General features: G+C 59.6%; 3 protein-coding genes across 3 annotated transcripts; 1 reads left to right on the forward strand and 2 right to left on the reverse strand.

The window, feature by feature from the left end:
- Positions 1-41: 41 nt before the first annotated feature.
- Positions 42-3714, reverse strand: DCS_05131 (uncharacterized protein; the record flags this gene model as incomplete). The annotated part of the gene is made up of 4 exons (XM_040802437.1): positions 42-2287; positions 2357-2575; positions 2656-2727; positions 2781-3714. The coding sequence occupies 4 exons, from the start codon at positions 3712-3714 to the stop codon at positions 42-44; spliced, it is 3471 nt and encodes a 1156-aa protein (XP_040657470.1).
- A 4521-nt stretch (positions 3715-8235) lies between these two features.
- DCS_05132 (uncharacterized protein) lies at positions 8236-9291 on the forward strand (the record flags this gene model as incomplete). Its single annotated transcript, XM_040802438.1, has 2 exons — positions 8236-8581; positions 8825-9291. 2 exons carry the CDS (start codon positions 8236-8238, stop codon positions 9289-9291), a joined length of 813 nt encoding a protein of 270 aa, XP_040657471.1.
- A 539-nt stretch (positions 9292-9830) lies between these two features.
- DCS_05133 (uncharacterized protein) lies at positions 9831-11173 on the reverse strand (the record flags this gene model as incomplete). The annotated part of the gene is made up of 4 exons (XM_040802439.1): positions 9831-10372; positions 10495-10878; positions 10974-11027; positions 11086-11173. 4 exons carry the CDS (start codon positions 11171-11173, stop codon positions 9831-9833), a joined length of 1068 nt encoding a protein of 355 aa, XP_040657472.1.
- Positions 11174-16879: the final 5706 nt, after the last annotated feature.

Below are 16879 nucleotides of genomic sequence, written 5' to 3' on the forward strand. Positions count from 1 at the left end.
TGTCCAACCTCTCGTCCGGGCCGCTTGTATCCCTAATATCGTCAGCCCCCCTTGCGCTCGTGCTCGTTCTTCGGCGCCGGCTCGCCGTACGCTGCCACCACCAGCGTCTTCTTCTTGGCCTTTGCCTTCTGCCACCCGCCGTCGCTCTCGCTCTTGGCGCCCCGCACGTGGCCGTTCGCCCGCGCCTCCTTCATCGATACCGACGTGCTGCTGGCCGATGCCATCACGAGAGCGCTTGTCGCCGCATTCTCCACCACATTGGCCGCCATCGTCGGTGACCTGACGGAGGCGTCCGTGGCCTTTGGCGCCGCCGTATCGTCCACCGCTCTCGCGTTGGTCGCCATGGCGGAACCGGTCAAAGCCGTCGTCCTGTCGTAGCCGTGCTTGCTGCCGTCGGAAAGCCAGCTTTCTTTGCGGAACGCGCTCGGCGACGGCGTCCGCGTCTCGTAGACGGGAGAGAGGTGTGCCGAATCGACAACCGACGGCCTCATGCGGTGATCCCCGATGGCGAGGTCGAGCGGTGCGATGACGCCGTTCTGCGGCTGTCGAGACATGAGCCGTTGTCGCGCCGAGGGAGACAGCCGAGAGGCGCCACCGTTGGGCTCCTGCGAGGCGGCCTGCGGCATGTAGTAGGTGCGCATCATGACGACGCGATCCCGAAACGAAGCGTCGTCGCCCGGTGGCGTGAGCGGCGTGTTCGATCCGTTGACGACGATCGGTCTGGGGACCGACCCGCCGTCCACCCCCGGCGGCGTCAGGTCCTTCGAGGACACCGACGAGAGCGATTCCGTCCGTGCCCGCCCGGGCATCGTCAAGCCGGAACCGTTGACGACCAACGGCCTCGAGCCGGGAGCCGACGTGCCGGCCGAGTAGGTTCGCGCGTGTCCCGGTGACGGCGATGTCGACCGTCGCATGCGCCGGTCCAGGATCGTCTGCGGCGTGTCGGTCGACGGCCGCCTCCGGCCCGGGCCGAGGTCCCCGAAGGCGATGCCGTTGGGCCCCGGCAGCGCGGGGCCGACGTCGACGGCTGGGTCCCGGACGAGGTCCCTCGCCGCCTCCCTCGCGAAGCTGTCCGACTGTGGCGACTCGGCCTTGGGCGTCTCGTCAAAGTCGTCGTCCGAGATGAAGCTCGGGAGCGGGACGCCGTTCACCTGCCTCGGCGTGCTCGCCTGGAGCGAGGGCTGGCTGGCCGAGGGCGACCGCGACGCTGGCTGCGACTGCGACCTAGGCGAGCTGCTAGTCGGCGCGTTGTCGGTCGTGGCGGTCCGCTGCAGCGGCCGGCGGAACTCCTGGCTGCTCGCGACCGGCGACGACGGGTACGTGCCATAGCCGGGGTAAAAGTGGCCGAGGGTCATGCCGTAGAGGGCGTACAGGTCCGGTCGCACGGGCGTGACGGGCACGTTGTCGAACGAGTTGGTCCTTGACCGGTCCGGCTGCCGCTGCTGCTGCTGCTGCTGCTGCTGGTGGTTGAGGGCCTGCAGGTAGGCCGGCTGCGTGTACAGCTGCAGCTGCCGCAGGTTCTCCTGGTAGGCCATCTGGGCCATGAGGTCCTGCTGTGTGTACTGCATCTGGTAGTGCGCGTTGTGGTACCACGACATGTCCCCCGGAACGCCGACGGGCATCATCAGCCCGCCGTTCTCGTACGACGTCGGCATGCTCGACGAGGCACGCCGGCTCGAGCCCCGGTGGTAGTTGCCGCGTCCCCGGTGGCCCCCGCGGCCGCGACCCGAGTGCGACTGCGACGAGCTGCGGACGAGGACCGGCCGGGGCTGCTGCGGCGGACGGGTCCAAACCTTCTCCTCCTCCTTCGGGTAGACGTACTGGTCGCAGGCCTCGCTCAGCTTGGCCTCGGATATGAGATCGAAGGCTCGGCGGAGCTCAAGGTGCAGGCCGCGGAAGGAATATTCGTCAGCGGTATTACCGAGGTTTCGAGACACGTTGAACGGTTCCTCCACGCAAAGCTGGTTGTTTATTTGGTAGTGCCAGTTCTTCTCGAGCTTCGTCAACAGCTTGCCCTGGCGGACCGACAGCACGTGCTTGTCGTAGTCGAACTCGTGGGCGTAAAAGCGGAAGAACTGGAAGAGCAGGTCGGAGACGGATGACTTGTTCTTGGCACCGAAACCCTTGATCCGCTTCAGGTTATCGGCAAACTCGCTGACGGAACCGTCCGGCTTGGGCATCTTGAAGGGGAGCTGGTGCAGGGCGGGGAGGACGGGAGGATCCCTGAGCTGCAGGAAGGCGATGATGAGGCATATCCAGGTGTATGAGCTTAGGGTGCCGCCAAATGCTGCCACGCGTGTCAGCGGGTTTCCATTCGGAGGGGGGCTGGGGGCACGGGGTGGAGGGGGGAGCTCACCGGCGTCATTGACGATCCTCCTCCTCGTCCAGAACTTGATGATCATGGCCAGCTGGCGGACGCGCGGGTCGGCCTCGACGTAGGTCCGGACCATGCGCGTGTTCTCCAACGCCAGCGTGTTGTTGACGTTCATGTCGCAGGCGAGGCTCAGTTCGGGATCCCACATCTTGACGATGGGCACCTTGGCGGCCGAAATGCAGACGACCTTTTCCATGCCGCCTAGCCAGCCATATCCGTCAGCACGGTCCGGCGCTCGCCGCGGGCGGGTGGGCCGGGGGGGGGGGGGGGGGGAGACCTACGTTGCGCGAGCAAATGGGCAATCTTGCACACGGCTTCCAGCTCATGCCACGAGGTCGTAATGCAAATGTCGACTAGAACTCGTCAGCGAGGCGGCTACCGACGCGGGCAGATGGACGTCTCGTACCGTCGGAATCATCGGAGCATAGCAAGTTCCCGGACGAGCCAAACGGATGGACCCTGATGTCGTGGCCGGGCCACTCGTCGTTGAAGATCCTCTCGAGCTTGCCGACGAGCTTCTTGCGGTTCTCCTCGACGGCGTCGGTGGGCAGCAACCGGTCGTAGAGGTCACGGATGTCGGCGGATAGCGCCTTCTCCTCGCTCTCGGACAAAGTGGATTTGATGGCGCGCAGGTCAAGCTTCTCGAGACGGTCGTTGCCGACCGAGTAGGGTATCCGGCGACGCGAGTTGATCTGGGCCGTCTCGTACCGGCAACCGCCTAACCTAGGGGGCAGGGGCCGCAGCGAGGGCAGCGTGCTGCTGGTTTCCGAGTAGGCGGAGCGGGGCGAGTGGCCGTTGGCCGTCGGCGAGGGGTCGCGGGACTCGAAGGAGAACTTGCGAGCGTGCTGGTGGGGGGTCGACGGCACTGAGCTCGACGACGTCGACGTCGCCATGCGCTTCGGTATGCTCCTCGACGAGTCGGCGGGCGGCTGCTGCTTGGGCATCCTGGAAGGGTCCTTTGCCGTGGTGACGCGCTTGTCGTGGTGCCTGCTCCCATGGCCCCCGGCGGCCTTTTCGACGTCCTTGATCAAGACCCTGCTGGACGATCGCGACCTCGCGCTGGGGACGTGCGGGAGGGAGACGACGGGGGGCAGGGGTGGCGTCTGAAGGCCCCCACCTCGGGATGGCGAGACGAGCTTCTGGTAATGAAGCAGCTGGGCGTGGTAAATGTTGGCCTGCTGTGGGAAGATGAAGGGGAGAAAGTCGAGGTGGGGCGGAAAGGAGGAGGCGGCAACGTCTCCGACGACACCGTCCGTGGCAGGCGTCGTGGTCGGGACTCTTGCGGCAGGCCAGTTCGAGAGATAAGGATGGTGAGGGTCGGCCGAGGCTCTGGCGTCCATGAAGAGGACGAGCTCGGGTCGGTATCAACAAAGGAGGATGTCGACCAGGCGTCGGAGCAAGCGGACGCGGCGGCAGGGGGGTAGGGGGGGGGGGGGGTGGCCAACGAGAACGCGCCTAGCGAGGAGGGCAAAGTCGACGGCGTGAGGGCGCAGCGGTCCGGTGTGCGAGTTTGCGGGAGGGTCGAGTGGCGGGAGGTCGAGTTCGAGTGCGGGTTCGAGGTCGAGGTCGGGGTCAAGGTCGAGGTTGGACGTTGTCGTTGAGCGAATTGCCGTCGTTGGGCAAGGTCGACCAAGCGCTTAACATGGGGACTCTCGGGCGGAGACGAAGAACGAGGCGGCAAGCACGAATGACGAGGAGGCGGACGGAGAAGCGGAGAGCGGACACTCGGCGATGCCAGCACCAGCGCGAGTAGCAGATTGTGAGGGTGAGGTGCGAGCGAGGCTCGTGGTGGATGATGCGTGTCGTGCCGTACGTGCCGTGTCCTGCGTCGAGACGAAAGCCCGGCGCTGGGCTCGGTGCAGCGGTGGAAAAGGGAGGGGGACGTGTGGTTCGACAGAGATTGTGGGCGATGAGGGCGTGGATGGGCGGAGGAAGATACGTGCTCGCTCGCGGCGTTGACAGTCTGAGCAGCGTCCGGTGCCGTGCCCAAAGTTGTGAAGGAAACGGGGATTCGGTGGGTAGGGGAGGAGGAGATGGGGGCGACATGAAATTACAAGTTATCCTCTGGCTTCTGGCTCGTCTGGCGAGCGAGCGATTACTCCGGGGCTCGTACCTACCAAGGTATTCGGTACCTTGCACTGTACAATAAATACCTGGAGCGTACAGTAAAATGCACAGTGCGCACACTATACTCCTGGTCGACGCCGAACGGCCGTGGATGCAAATCACGAGGCTGAGCTGCACGGCGAAAGGAACCAGCGGTACAGTGCGAGGTAGCCGGTTGTGGTGGGAGGTGTTGAGGTAGGTACATCAGCAGCGAAGTACTCCTGCTGCCATGGGCAAGAAGGTACTTACCCTGGCGGCGAAGGTGTACTTGCGCGCCGTACCGTACCGTAAGTACAGTGCAGGCGTACGGAGCAGCATGTGTACAGGACGGTACAAGTACAGCACGGTACAGTATTACTTGCACAGGATTCGACGTAGCAGGTACCGGCGTCGAGGGCCGTGGTGGGGCAGGGCAGTCGAGCATCGCAGCAGCGCACGCATTATTACCATACCACCTGCACGGAGTACTGTAGGTACCTACTAACCTACTGTACTTACAGTACCAAGTACCTTACGTACTACCTAGTATTAACTAGCGTGTGCCCCCCCGTACCGTGCATGTCGGTACCAACACGGCTTACTCGGATTGTCGGGGTTAGTCACCAGGGAACTGGACACAGTGTGACCATCCCCCCCCCTTGTATCATGCAGTGCGCGCTCGTCTGGTCACCCTCTCTTGCCCCGTCGCCCCCCGCCGAGCGCGCTGCTCAGCGCTGGCACCTACCAACCCAGGGAGCCAGATGGAAGTAGATTACGTTTCAGGGTCTTCGTTTCCTTTTCCCACACCTACATGACACCTTTATGCATCTTATTTTTGTATTGACCAGGGACGGACGGCGCCACGGCGTCTCGTTCCCAATTTCCCTTCCCTGCTCTTACGCCCCTCAACCTCGTCGCTCTCCGCCTGCCGTCGAGAGTCCACATGGCGCTCGAGCGGCGACGGTAGGACGTCTGCCGTTCGCTTCCACGAGGAAAGCTAGTTTCCGCCCATGACGGGCAAAGCGTCGCGGGCAAGGCCTGACTGTGGGCAAGGCCTGGCTGGCTGGCCGGTTTGCTGCCTGGCTGGCTGTGGACAAGGCCTGGCTGTGGGCTGGTGCTGGTGGCACGGCGAATATCTCTCACGACCCTCGCGAAAGGGCCATCGGCTCTCTCCCCGCCCGCCTGGCGTCGTCCCATCTCTGATGGTTGCTCATGCGGGCTCGGGACGAGCACAGGTGCATGCCTGCATGCAAGTACCTGCACACGTACATGACCCTACAGGTACGCAAAGGTGTATTACAGTACGGAGCACCGCGAGCAGTGCCGGCTCGATCGATCACCTCAAACACCGCCTTGGATGCGCAGGCAACCAACCTGTGCATAAATGGCGTACGATCAAGACGGCTGGACGGCGAGCGCGAAGGAGCAACACCCCGAATGCCACGGAATATATCGACATGAGCAACGGAGACGGAGACGGCGATCACGCACCATTCTCCCGTCGGGAGCGGATACCCTCCTGCGTTGACTTTGTTGCAACGAGTCAGCGAATGGCCCACCCCTGAAGTCATCATCGATGCCAGCGGCAAGGCCTCGCCGCGTGCGTGCGTGCATCGAGCTAGGCGTACTCCGAAGTTATGATGCGCGGACAGAGGCACCTCGTTGCACCAAATTGGTGAAGGCGCTCCACCCCGTGAACTCTCCTTCGGCCGCGGGTCCATGGGGAAGTGTGCTCGCCCGACAGGGCTCGATCTGCCGTCGTCGCGAGCGCTGACTCTCGCAGCAATAAGCTGAAACGTGCATCTGGACCACCCTCTCCACCCTGCCTTTATTTCCCTACGTGCAGGTATTATTGATGTAGTATTACGTACTACTAGGGGTATACTTGCATGCACAGATGCATGCGTCCGAGCATGCTGGCGGTCATGGATCCAGGTCTTGCCTCGCCGGCCGACGTCAACTCCCTTCGACTTGGTATTTTGTATCCTCGCAGTCTCGATGATGACCTCGCCGTGTCGTCATGCGGTATGCACCGCCGCCGAGTGGACAAGGTGAACCAACTTTGTCGGCATCCAGCACGGCAAAGGAAATTTTCGTTCCCCACGTAGCATATCAAGCCCTACTAACCCCTACGTCCACACTCGTGCCTGGGTCGCTACGGGTTGGCTCGACGAGCTGCCGTGCTTCGTCTACGTCGGACCAGTCGAAGAGTCCCGAATGGATGGCGGATCATTGCAGCCCGAAATCTTGCCGGCGGCTCGGATTATCTGGAAATTTCGCCCACAGGGAGGACCACGTCATGGGATGCCAGGGTACACTACGCAATTGCCCGGGGTGCCTTGTGCGCATAGGAGAGGAGAGCATGAGATGACTCCCGCAATCATCTTCGTAATCTGGGTATCAAGCCTTTTCTGTTTCCATTCCAGCGGGACTCGACACTTGGTGACCAGCGGCACGCGGGTCACATGCATCACACGCATCACACGCAGGATGCCATCCCAGCGCGCTGGGCTCGCCCGCGTCATCCCGTGGGTTTCGCTCATCATCGATTCTCAAATGTCACGCTGTGACGACAGCGAACACTGCACTGTCTAACCTCCGGACCTTGATCATTTCGCCGACTCAGGCCTTTTGGGGGGGCAAGTAGGAACAAATCCATTCATCATCCCCCTGTACTGGCTTCCTGCGACAGTTTGGAATTACATAAGCAAGCCTATTATCCTCGGGTCGACGAGCCCATCCAGCTTGGGTAAAACCATGAGGCACCACCGCCATTGATATCTTGCCTGCCAAGTACGCCTTCGCCAGTGGCCGTGAGCAGGGCATTCGGCCTTTATCATTCAAAAAGACGTCCGTCTGAGGCGAAGATGATGGCGTCGCAACGAGACGCAGCATCGACCCCATCCTGCAGCTGCAGTGCGGTGTCTCATGACACCAGTACCGAGGCAAAGGCAGCGGTGTCCTTTTATCTTGTTAAACTGGCATTTCCCATTCACTTGCGGCTTCGTTCAATCTGCTGGTGCACCAAATCGGACTAAATTTCATCTTCGTCGATGGCCACTCTGTACTCTAGGACTCTGGAGGTTCATATGCACACCTGCACACCCAAAGGTACACCGAAATCCGTGTACATGTACGGAGAACTGTACAGAGTATTCCTACTTGTACCCCGTACTTGCAATGCGTTTTCAAGTACAGAGTTCGGAGTACTAGGTATGGAGTAAGAATAAGGAGTATTATGGAGTGCAGAGTATGTACTGAAGTGTATGTACAGTAAATACACCTACGGAGTACGGAGTAATACAAGTGCGGATCGGAGTACGAGCGCTCCCAAGTACTTTACTTACATACTCAAGTACCTACAAGTACAGGCCACGGTACATGTACTTGCAAGTTGGCGTATGCCTGTATGGAAGCTAGCGTACTGTGTACTCCGTATCGGTACTCCTGGAGAACCAATTCGAAGCCTCCACTCCGCCCCCGCACTTGCCCGCCAATCGGCACTGCCCGCCGTGCATCATCCCCTGCTTCAACTTTCAGCCTCGTTTCGTCAGGGGTCCATACAGCCCCTGTGTGAGGCTCCATGGAAATGCTTTGAGTTGTGCAAGCCAATAGTCTCGTCTCACCATGGCCTGGCCCTTTATCACACCTTGTTTTTGTCTTGACATCATTTCCAGCACTTCCACCTTATTTCATCGACAGGTATTTGCCGTCAGCAATTCCTCTGCATCTGAACAAGTCGTCCGCATCCAACGACAAGTCGCAACCCACCAGCCATGCTCTCCAGTCTCACCACGAAAATCGCACTCAAGAAGATTGGCCTCCCCAGCAACGCCCTCGACTTTTCCTCGCCCGCCCCTGCCCGTGACAAGTATCAGAAGAATCCTCGGGGCGGACCCTACGAGGACGACGACGAGGGCGCGGGCATCGGCAGCTGGTTCTCGTACAAGTCCCTGCCCCTCAGCGTCCACCCTTGGTTCAGTCCGCCACCAGCTGCCGCCGAGGTCGCCCGCGCCGTGCCCCGCGTTGGTGACCTTGCCCCGTCGGATCGCAATCGGCAGCTCCAGGTAGGGCGCGGGAGGCGCGTGCTCGTTGTGTTTCTGCGCTGCGTCGGCTGTGCCTGTAGGTTTCCCTTTCTTCTCCCATTCTTCTCTCCTGTCCTCTTCTCTCCTGTCTTTTTCACTCCTGTCCTTTTCACTCCTGTCCTCTTCTCTCCTGTCCTTTACTCTCCCCTTCCTGTTCTTTCCTTTCCTTCGCTTCTCTCCCTTCCCTACTTATCCATCAGCGTCAGGATGGGAAGGGAATTCGGACGATGAATGCGGCCTCGTGATCGGGTTGTGCTGACCCGACCTTGTGTCTTGTTAGTCGCCCAGAAGACGTTCCTCGCCCTCCGCACGCTCGCCAACCGCCACGCCAGCAGCATCACCTGCATCGCCGTCTCTCATTCATCCCCCTCGGCCACGCGCAAGTGGGTCGACCTGCTCGGCGGCGCATGGAACGTGCAAGTCATTATCGATGAGGATCGGGCCATCTATGCCGCCTGGGGCCTCGGTACCGCCGGCGTCTGGCACCTCTTCAACCCGACGACTCAGGTCCAAGGCTGGAAGGAGAAAGGCTGGCTCGGTGAGCGCGTCGCCGAGGCGATCCAGCGGAGGGGCCAGACTACCGAGCCCGAAGGCCACCAAGGCGCCTCGACGGCCCTCGGCAACAAGTGGCAGGAGAGCGGTGCCTTCGCCGTCGACGGTCGCGGCACCGTCATCTGGGGCGGCAGGGCGGCGAGGGCAGACGAGGTCATGGATCTGGACCAAGGCGCTCGGCTGCTGTGTATGTGAAGATGAGTCGCGGCAAGGCAGGGTCCGAAAACAAGCGCGGTGAAAACCATACTCCAGTCTGCATTATCCCGTCCATATGTACCGATACCGAACACTCCATGTCCATGACCGTCCCGTCGAGAATGACGGGGAGAAAAAAGCAAAGGGAAGAAAGGGAAGAGAGAGAAGGGAGGTGAGAGAGAGAGAAAAAAAAAGGAGAAACGAAAAACTCCGTCCAATCCGTCCCGTCCCGATTTTCGATTTTGTTGTTTCCCCTGCTCCCGTGAGCAGAGTGCCAGCACCAAAGCCCATGCATGCATGCATCGCGCAAAATGCCCGCCGATGCCGATACCGTAGAGCCAATCTGAGCAAAAACACCGTCCGTCCTCGTCCATGGTACGCGCCCAGCTCCAGCACGGGTGGACCACCCGGGTATATAGAAGCAGAGTCGCCGCCCACGGCGGATCGAGCGCCGACGACCTGAGAAGCAAAAACACCTTGTCCGTCCGTCCATCCGTCAAGCCTAGCGCCGCTGATGCAATAACACACGTTGACACCCGTCATCCCCAGACGCTCGCCTGGGCGCCGAGGCCGGACTGGCCCCAGACGCCGTTGCCGCGTCCCCAGCCGCCGGCCAGGGGCGAGTGCTTGCCGGCCGGCGCGGCGGCGGACGGACGAGTGCCGATGGGAGCGACGGGGCCCATGCCGGGCTTCGATCCCTGCACGTCGAGGGGCGGGGATCCGCCCGGGCTCGAGGTGCTCGTGCGGCTCTGGGGTCCGACCGCCTCAAAGGCCCTGTTGGTGGGTCCCGCCGGGCTCGTCGTGCTCTGGGGCCGCGGGCTCGCGTGCTCGCTCGTCGAGGCGGGCGCCGGCGCGTCGGGGGCGCGGCCGACGGCGTCAAAGGTCATGGGCGAGGGGCCGCGCATGCTCGAGGGACCGCTGTGCGGCGGGGCGCCGGGGCGCACGTTGCCCGTCTCGTCGACGTAGCCGTTCTTGTCCGCAAAGGGTCCCTCGCCGTACAAGGCACTGCGCTGGCGGGCGATGAGATCTCGCGTCTCCTCCTCCGACATCTGTTTGCTCTGGGGCACCTCGGTCAAGACGTCTACGACGCAACGTTAGCCTCGGCGAAGCGAGAGAATGGATCGAGCGCGGCGGCTCGTGGGCACGGGCATGGGCATGGGCATGGGGAATCGTGGTGACGAGGGCGCGTCGAGGATGTCCTACTTCGTTGATACTGCTGCTCCGTGTGGAGGTTGCGGAGCTCACGCTCCCGCTGGGCGGCCATCCTCCTCTTCGCCTGCAAGACCTGCTCCGCATCGCCGGCGCCCCGCGAGGGCTGGTGACGATGGGCGGCGTAAAAGTGCGAAAGGTTCTGGGGACCGCGGCCGTCGTCGAAGGAGCTGACGTGCGAGCGCGGGAGACGCGTATCTGCTCGCAGGACGGGCGATGGCGAATGGTTAGTCGCTGCCTTGACGACGTGCCCAAGGCCACCGGCACGCCGAGAGGTGCGGGCGGCGTTGATCAGCTCGCCTGGCTTTGGTAACTCACGACGTCCCATGCCGTAGCCTTTGGCGGACTTTTGCAAGTTTTCAAAGGCGCGGTCGACCTCTGGGCGGCGGAGGCTGGCGTGTCAGCACGGGAGGGGCCAAGGACGAAGAAGGATGGGCAAGGACAAAGGATCCGTCCGCCTCGTCGGCACGCACCGTCAAACTGGTAGGAGAAAGCATATTCGTCCTGGGACTGGGGTCCGTTGGCACCTGGAGGCGTCAGCGGCGGTGTCGGGCTACATGGACAGGACGGGCGGGCGGAGGCTACCGGTTCGGACAGGCGTCGAGGTTCCGCTCTGGTGCTCCCAGCTGTTCTGGCCGGGGCCGGACCACTGCGGGCTGTCGTAGTAGGACATGTCGGGTCGGGCCTGTGCCTGTACAGAGACTGCTATGGACGGTGCAAGGTCAGCCCGGTGCTCGCATCGATGGGGGCGACCGGCGGATGGATGGCTAAGGCGCCCGGCCGAGGTGAGGGATTGACGAACCGTCCTCGGGTCGTCGGGTCGGCGCGCGGTGGTGCGGGTGCAGGCGGGCAACGGTCACGAGGCGACGCGAGCGAGAGCAGCAGTACGGGGGGTATCGAAGGAGAAGGCCGTCAAGGAGTCGTCGGTCTGTCGCGCACAGGTACGTCGTGCGTCGTGCGTCGTGCGTCGGGGGCGAGAGGAAGACCGAGCAGATGGCTTGGTTGGTGGTAGTGGTGTTGACGGGCGGGAGAAATTTCAAGGTGGGTAGGTAGGGTAGCAGAGCGTAACCACACTGCCCATGCAAGCGAGATAGGAGTAGCACGTATTACGGAGTCGAAAGGTACGTACTCTGCGAGCACATCTCCATCTCCTTATTGGTGTGCGAGAGGTCGTGTGTAGCCTTCTAGCAGCAGGTACGGAGTACGGAGTACCTGGCTTAGTCCAAACGTGGGACGGTGGCATCGACTGGGCGCGCACTGTGCGTCAGCGGAGACCCGACAAGGTTGTGCGTGTACGGAGTACTCGGTTCGTACGCAGTATTCATGATTGCTGGAGGTACCGAGTACTTGGTACGTTGAGGAAACATTTCGGTGCACTGGTTCCGGCAATATTACCTCCATCTGCCCGCACTGGGGTATTCTCGATGCAAGTACAGTAATATGCACTCACGTACAAGTACCTTGTATCGGCTCGGTGAAGAGAGACAAGAGAATGCTCCAGTTCCATCGTCACACACGGCATCCCAAATTTGGCTCCAACCTCTGCTCCTGAGGTGAGCTGCCGACAGGATAAGACAGATGGAAATGGCTCGCTTGCTTGTGCCGGTGACTGGGTTGTTGCTTGGTTCGCCGGGTGGTACGGTTTGCCTTGCGCGCGTGCTTCGAGGCGGCTGTACAGGGGGAGAGGATGAACGATTCAGGCACCGACATGCTTTGCCGTATCGAAGCAGTATTACCCATACGTAGGTAATTACCTAGTACGGACACGGAGTGCTGTGTACGAGTACTAGCGGCACGACGTAGCCGGCCTGGTGCCTATTACTAGGTATCTTCTTTAAGCAGGTATACCCAGAGGGAAATCAGCTGGTAGTACGGAGTAGTACGTAGCAGCTGGAAAGAAGGTTCTCGGCAACACGGAGCATTACAGTACTTACTTACTTACTCACCGGGTAATACCTACTATTACCCGTCCTGGTACCCTCTGGTCGGTTGGGTACAAGTGGCTCGGGGCGCTTATGGGTGCTGAAGGGCGTAGGCGATATTACCCTCTGCATGTACATGCACTTTGCAAGTACCTACCAAGGTAGATCGTAAACACAACAGCCTACCTAGTGATATTCTTCATTCTATTCGTACGGAGTACGGAGTACATGTGCTTGCGCTGTGCTTACTCGGTACCACCTACTCTGCGTACTTCTGTACGACTTGGCAACGAAGCAACTGGCACTTGCACTCTTCTCAAAATACATGTACTTACTGTACTACGCTTACTGTACCGTAGTACAGCAAGTACAAGTACTCTGCCCTGCCCGCCGCCCGCCTTCGAGTCTACGACCTACCTATCTCAGTCTACATCTGTGCGCTTCGTGAGAGACAGTGTGTACACATCCCATCACACTGTGGGCCCACCCCCTCCCGCAGCCGTTCAGCGGGCAGCGAGAGCACGAGCGAAACCCAACCCATCCTAACGCCAGGCACATGCGTGATACCTTTGCTTAGTACTCCGTACGGCGCAACGAGGACTACTTGCGTGCGCATGTACAAGTAAGTACAAGTGTGCGCATGCACATGTCGCTAGCTGTACGTGCTAACGATGCGCGCCTGGAATCTGCCTTCCGCATGGCTCGTTTCGCCGGGACAATCTTGGCAAAACTCTCCGGACCCTCAGGCGCTCCTCGTCCGTCTCTTCACAGATCGAGCACCAGCTCGGCAGGCGCGCAGAAGTTTGCCGTTCTGTGCTGATCGTCATGCCCCTCGCGAGCCGAGCGTGTGGGGCCTCCAATTTCATCGCTCACCGCGTGTCGTTCCTCTCGTTCCGTCTTTAATTAATAGCGCTTTTGGCCGTTGCGAAGAACAGGGCAATGTACAGTGTACTGTACTGCAACTGGGTACGGGGCACAAGTGCTGTACCTGCGTATGTGTACTTGCAGTACTCCATACATGCACCTGCAAATGGCCCAGGCTGTCCACGAACTAAGTACCTAGTACCTACCTAGTAGTAATCCGTAGTATGATAGAACAGGTGTGTGAGTACGGAGGACATGTACTTAGGTGAGAAGTAGGTGTACTGTACTCCGCATACTGAGTACCTTAGGTACTAGGTACGTATTAATTAATTCAAGGGGATAGCAGTGCGGAGTTCAGAGGAGTAGGTACTATACAACTACTAATGTATTCCGTATGGAGTACAGCACAACAAATGCTAGGTGCATCTGTGCATGTGCGCCTACTCCCTTCACACGGTCGCGGTACCTACTGTAGGTGTACGTGTACATTAACTACCTAGTACTAAGTAGGTACTCCGTACAGTACCTAAGCACAGTACTTACAGTAGGCACTCCGTGCTCCGTAGGTACCTAGTAGTATTAATTTACATGTGCTCCGTAAGCACACCCCAGTTTATCAATCCCAACTTGCAAGTATCGAGTACAGGCTTTGCTTATTTTACTCCGTAGTACTCCGTACTTTGTGCTAGGTTTAAAATGTACTGTATACAGTACGGAGTAGATGTACATGTATATCTTCACACACCGGCGGCCTCGGCAGCGCCTCGCCCAGCCGTGAAGTACAGCACTTGTACAGGTACGGTACCAGCACGACTGGCATTTGATTCCCCAGCGAGACGGGTGTGTCCGACCGCTGCCGATGCGCGCCGTTTGATTGTCTGAGCCGTGGAACATCCATGGCCCGGCCCGAGTTACTTTGATCGGTATTCCCACCGAGGGGTGATGCGATCAACTGTCTGAACTCGTACCGTTCCGCATCGACCTTGGTACCGGGCAGACCAGACATCGTACTGAATGTACGCAGTTCTCCATGTAAAAGTAATGTACGATTGTTCGCAGGCGTACACCAAGTACTCGGGTACGCGTATTCCGTAACTGTAAGCACACACCACAAGTATTACTCCGTACACGCACACATTCGGTTCGTCATTGCGCAGTACAGTTGCGTGCAGGATACCAGGTACCTGTACTACGTACGCCTGCAAACCTTGGTACACGGGCATCTACAACTACCTGGTACGTATGAAAAACTCCCAACCCCTAATTCCCTACTAGCAAGCTACATGTACTGTGATGGCAGCGGCAATCGAAGAGTCCATCCGTCCTCTCCTACCACCCAATCTGTGTCGCGCCATCAAGGAGGACGAGATGGAAGGGCAATTTCCAAGGCAACTGCGCCCCTCGAGCAGTTGAGTTACGTCCATCGCTGCATCGTCACCGCGGATTCGTCACCACGCCTTTCGTCAGTGGTCACGGGCAGAGGAGCAGCCACAGCCACAGCCACGCCAGCTCGTGGCAGCTGCTGGAACTGGAAACAGAAGCCAGCACAAGCGCTTCACTCGTCACCCTTGTCCATCACCGTCTCACCCGCAACGGCCAATCACACGAACCATCGTCCGTGACCAGCCAAGTCTTCATTCGGGAGTCGGTCTTTTGGAATATAGTGCTAATTCTTCATCCTAGAACTCTCATCCCAGCGCAATCTCCGGAGGCCGAACCCCGCAGTAAGCCCTCCACCATGCAGGCACGAACCGACACGAACCGACACGACACGACACGACGCGATAAGAAACAGCACGAGAATACAAGACAGGACAAAACACGATGCCCATCGTGTTGTTTGCAAGGACCATGCTCGAAACCATCAATCTTTGCCCCTTTGTGCTCGTGCTCGTGCTCGTGCTCACCATCGCCCTAGTCCTCGTCCTCATCCACACGGTCGTCCGCATGCTCGTCCTTGCTTGTGTAACCACAAAATGCGGGCTTTCTTGGTTACGAGGCCGGGTATGTGTAGCAGTGTTACAATGCCAACTCCTAGTTGGCGGTGTTTGCCCGGCCGCTGGCATATGAGCAGGGTCATGGCAATAGACTGGGCTGCAAGGCCAGTCATGACGTGTCAGCTTGCCCACCACATGCAGCGTAAGATGCGGCATGGAGCGAGACATTTACAGTTAATTACAGCAAACGCGCACGCAAGCAGTGCTTGTTGATGCAGCACTCCCGGAAGCCACAAACCCCACAGGAGGTTCTTTTGGCCATACGTTGTAGGTGGCCGTCGTTGTCAGCCCTTCATCGTCGTCATCTCCGCCTCCGATCCCCATTGCCGCAACATCGACCGAAGCATATGGAGCGGGCCTTAATCTCGGGAGTCGCTATTCACACACAGAAGGGTGCTTTCCGCTTTTTTTTCTTTCTTATGATGGGGCCTCCTGCCCATCTATGCTGACTGAACATTCGAGGCGCACGGAGATTCAACATCCTTCCACGTACGTTTCACACGCTGCCTTTGCGTCTGATCAGCAGGCACAAGAAGCACGGTACATGTGGGAAATGCCTGCATGATGCTGCGTTACAGTCCGTCAGGCTCAGTCGGGTGGGTGGCGTATGCTCATATTGAAGTATTGATGTAGCCGCGGCCGAGTTTCGCCTAGAGTTCGTCTTGTGTCCTCCGCGAGCCAGCCTTGACAACCTGCCAATCATCCGATCCCACATCGAGTAGCAGCATGGTCCTGTCATGAGACGATACCCTCAACACCCCCTCTATTACCATCGTCTTGCATTCTTTGACTTTTCAGTACCATATCCCAACCCTTCGGCCCACACGTTCACCCTCGTGCGATTGTGGCAGCGAACGGAAGACAAACTCCCTATCAAATGCCTCTCACAACACGCTACCCTCCGCCCTTGCGAGGAGCAGTAAATCTCCAAGCTCTCGATCGACTGGAGTATGCCGTGCAGCGCGACCACTGCCACCTGGGACGCCAGTAATCTGCTTGTCGGTTCGCGGTATCGACCCAGCGCCTGGCCGATGGCGCCAACGTCATCGAGGTCACCGCACGTGGCTGCTGGAAAGTCTCGGTATGGGCAGATGTGTCGGGCACGGCGCGTCGACCAGCGCGTAGGGTCCGCAGCCATCACCGTGGCGAGGAGGAAGAGAAATACAAACTTCATCATGTCGTCAGGTGCCTGCAGACGCAATCCGTCCCGGACGCCTCGGCGGCTGGCGCCCGTGCCCTCTTATTGTAACACCGGCGATGCAAACCAAATCCACACGCGCACTGAAACGGGGGTTGTTTTTCTCCTGTTCTCAAGAGGTCTATGGCGGCATTATTTCGACCATGGTGTGCTGCGTCCGTCGCCTGTATCGAGTCTGCCTTTGATTCGCGGTGTTTCATTGGATTCTTTGTTCCAGTTGAACAGTGTCGTTGGCAATAGAAGGATTCGCAGTCTGTCCCCCGCAAACGATGAATCGTGATGGGCAGGCACACGGAATTTTTTCCACCACCCACAGTCACCGTGGCTCTTCTTCGCCTTGCTCTGCTATTTTATTATTCAATCCTCACCATCGGCTCGGCGCAGCGGGAGCAGGGCTA

Source organism: Drechmeria coniospora, chromosome 02 (genome assembly GCF_001625195.1).
Source record: "Drechmeria coniospora strain ARSEF 6962 chromosome 02, whole genome shotgun sequence".
NCBI classification, from domain to species: Eukaryota; Fungi; Ascomycota; class Sordariomycetes; order Hypocreales; family Ophiocordycipitaceae; genus Drechmeria; species Drechmeria coniospora.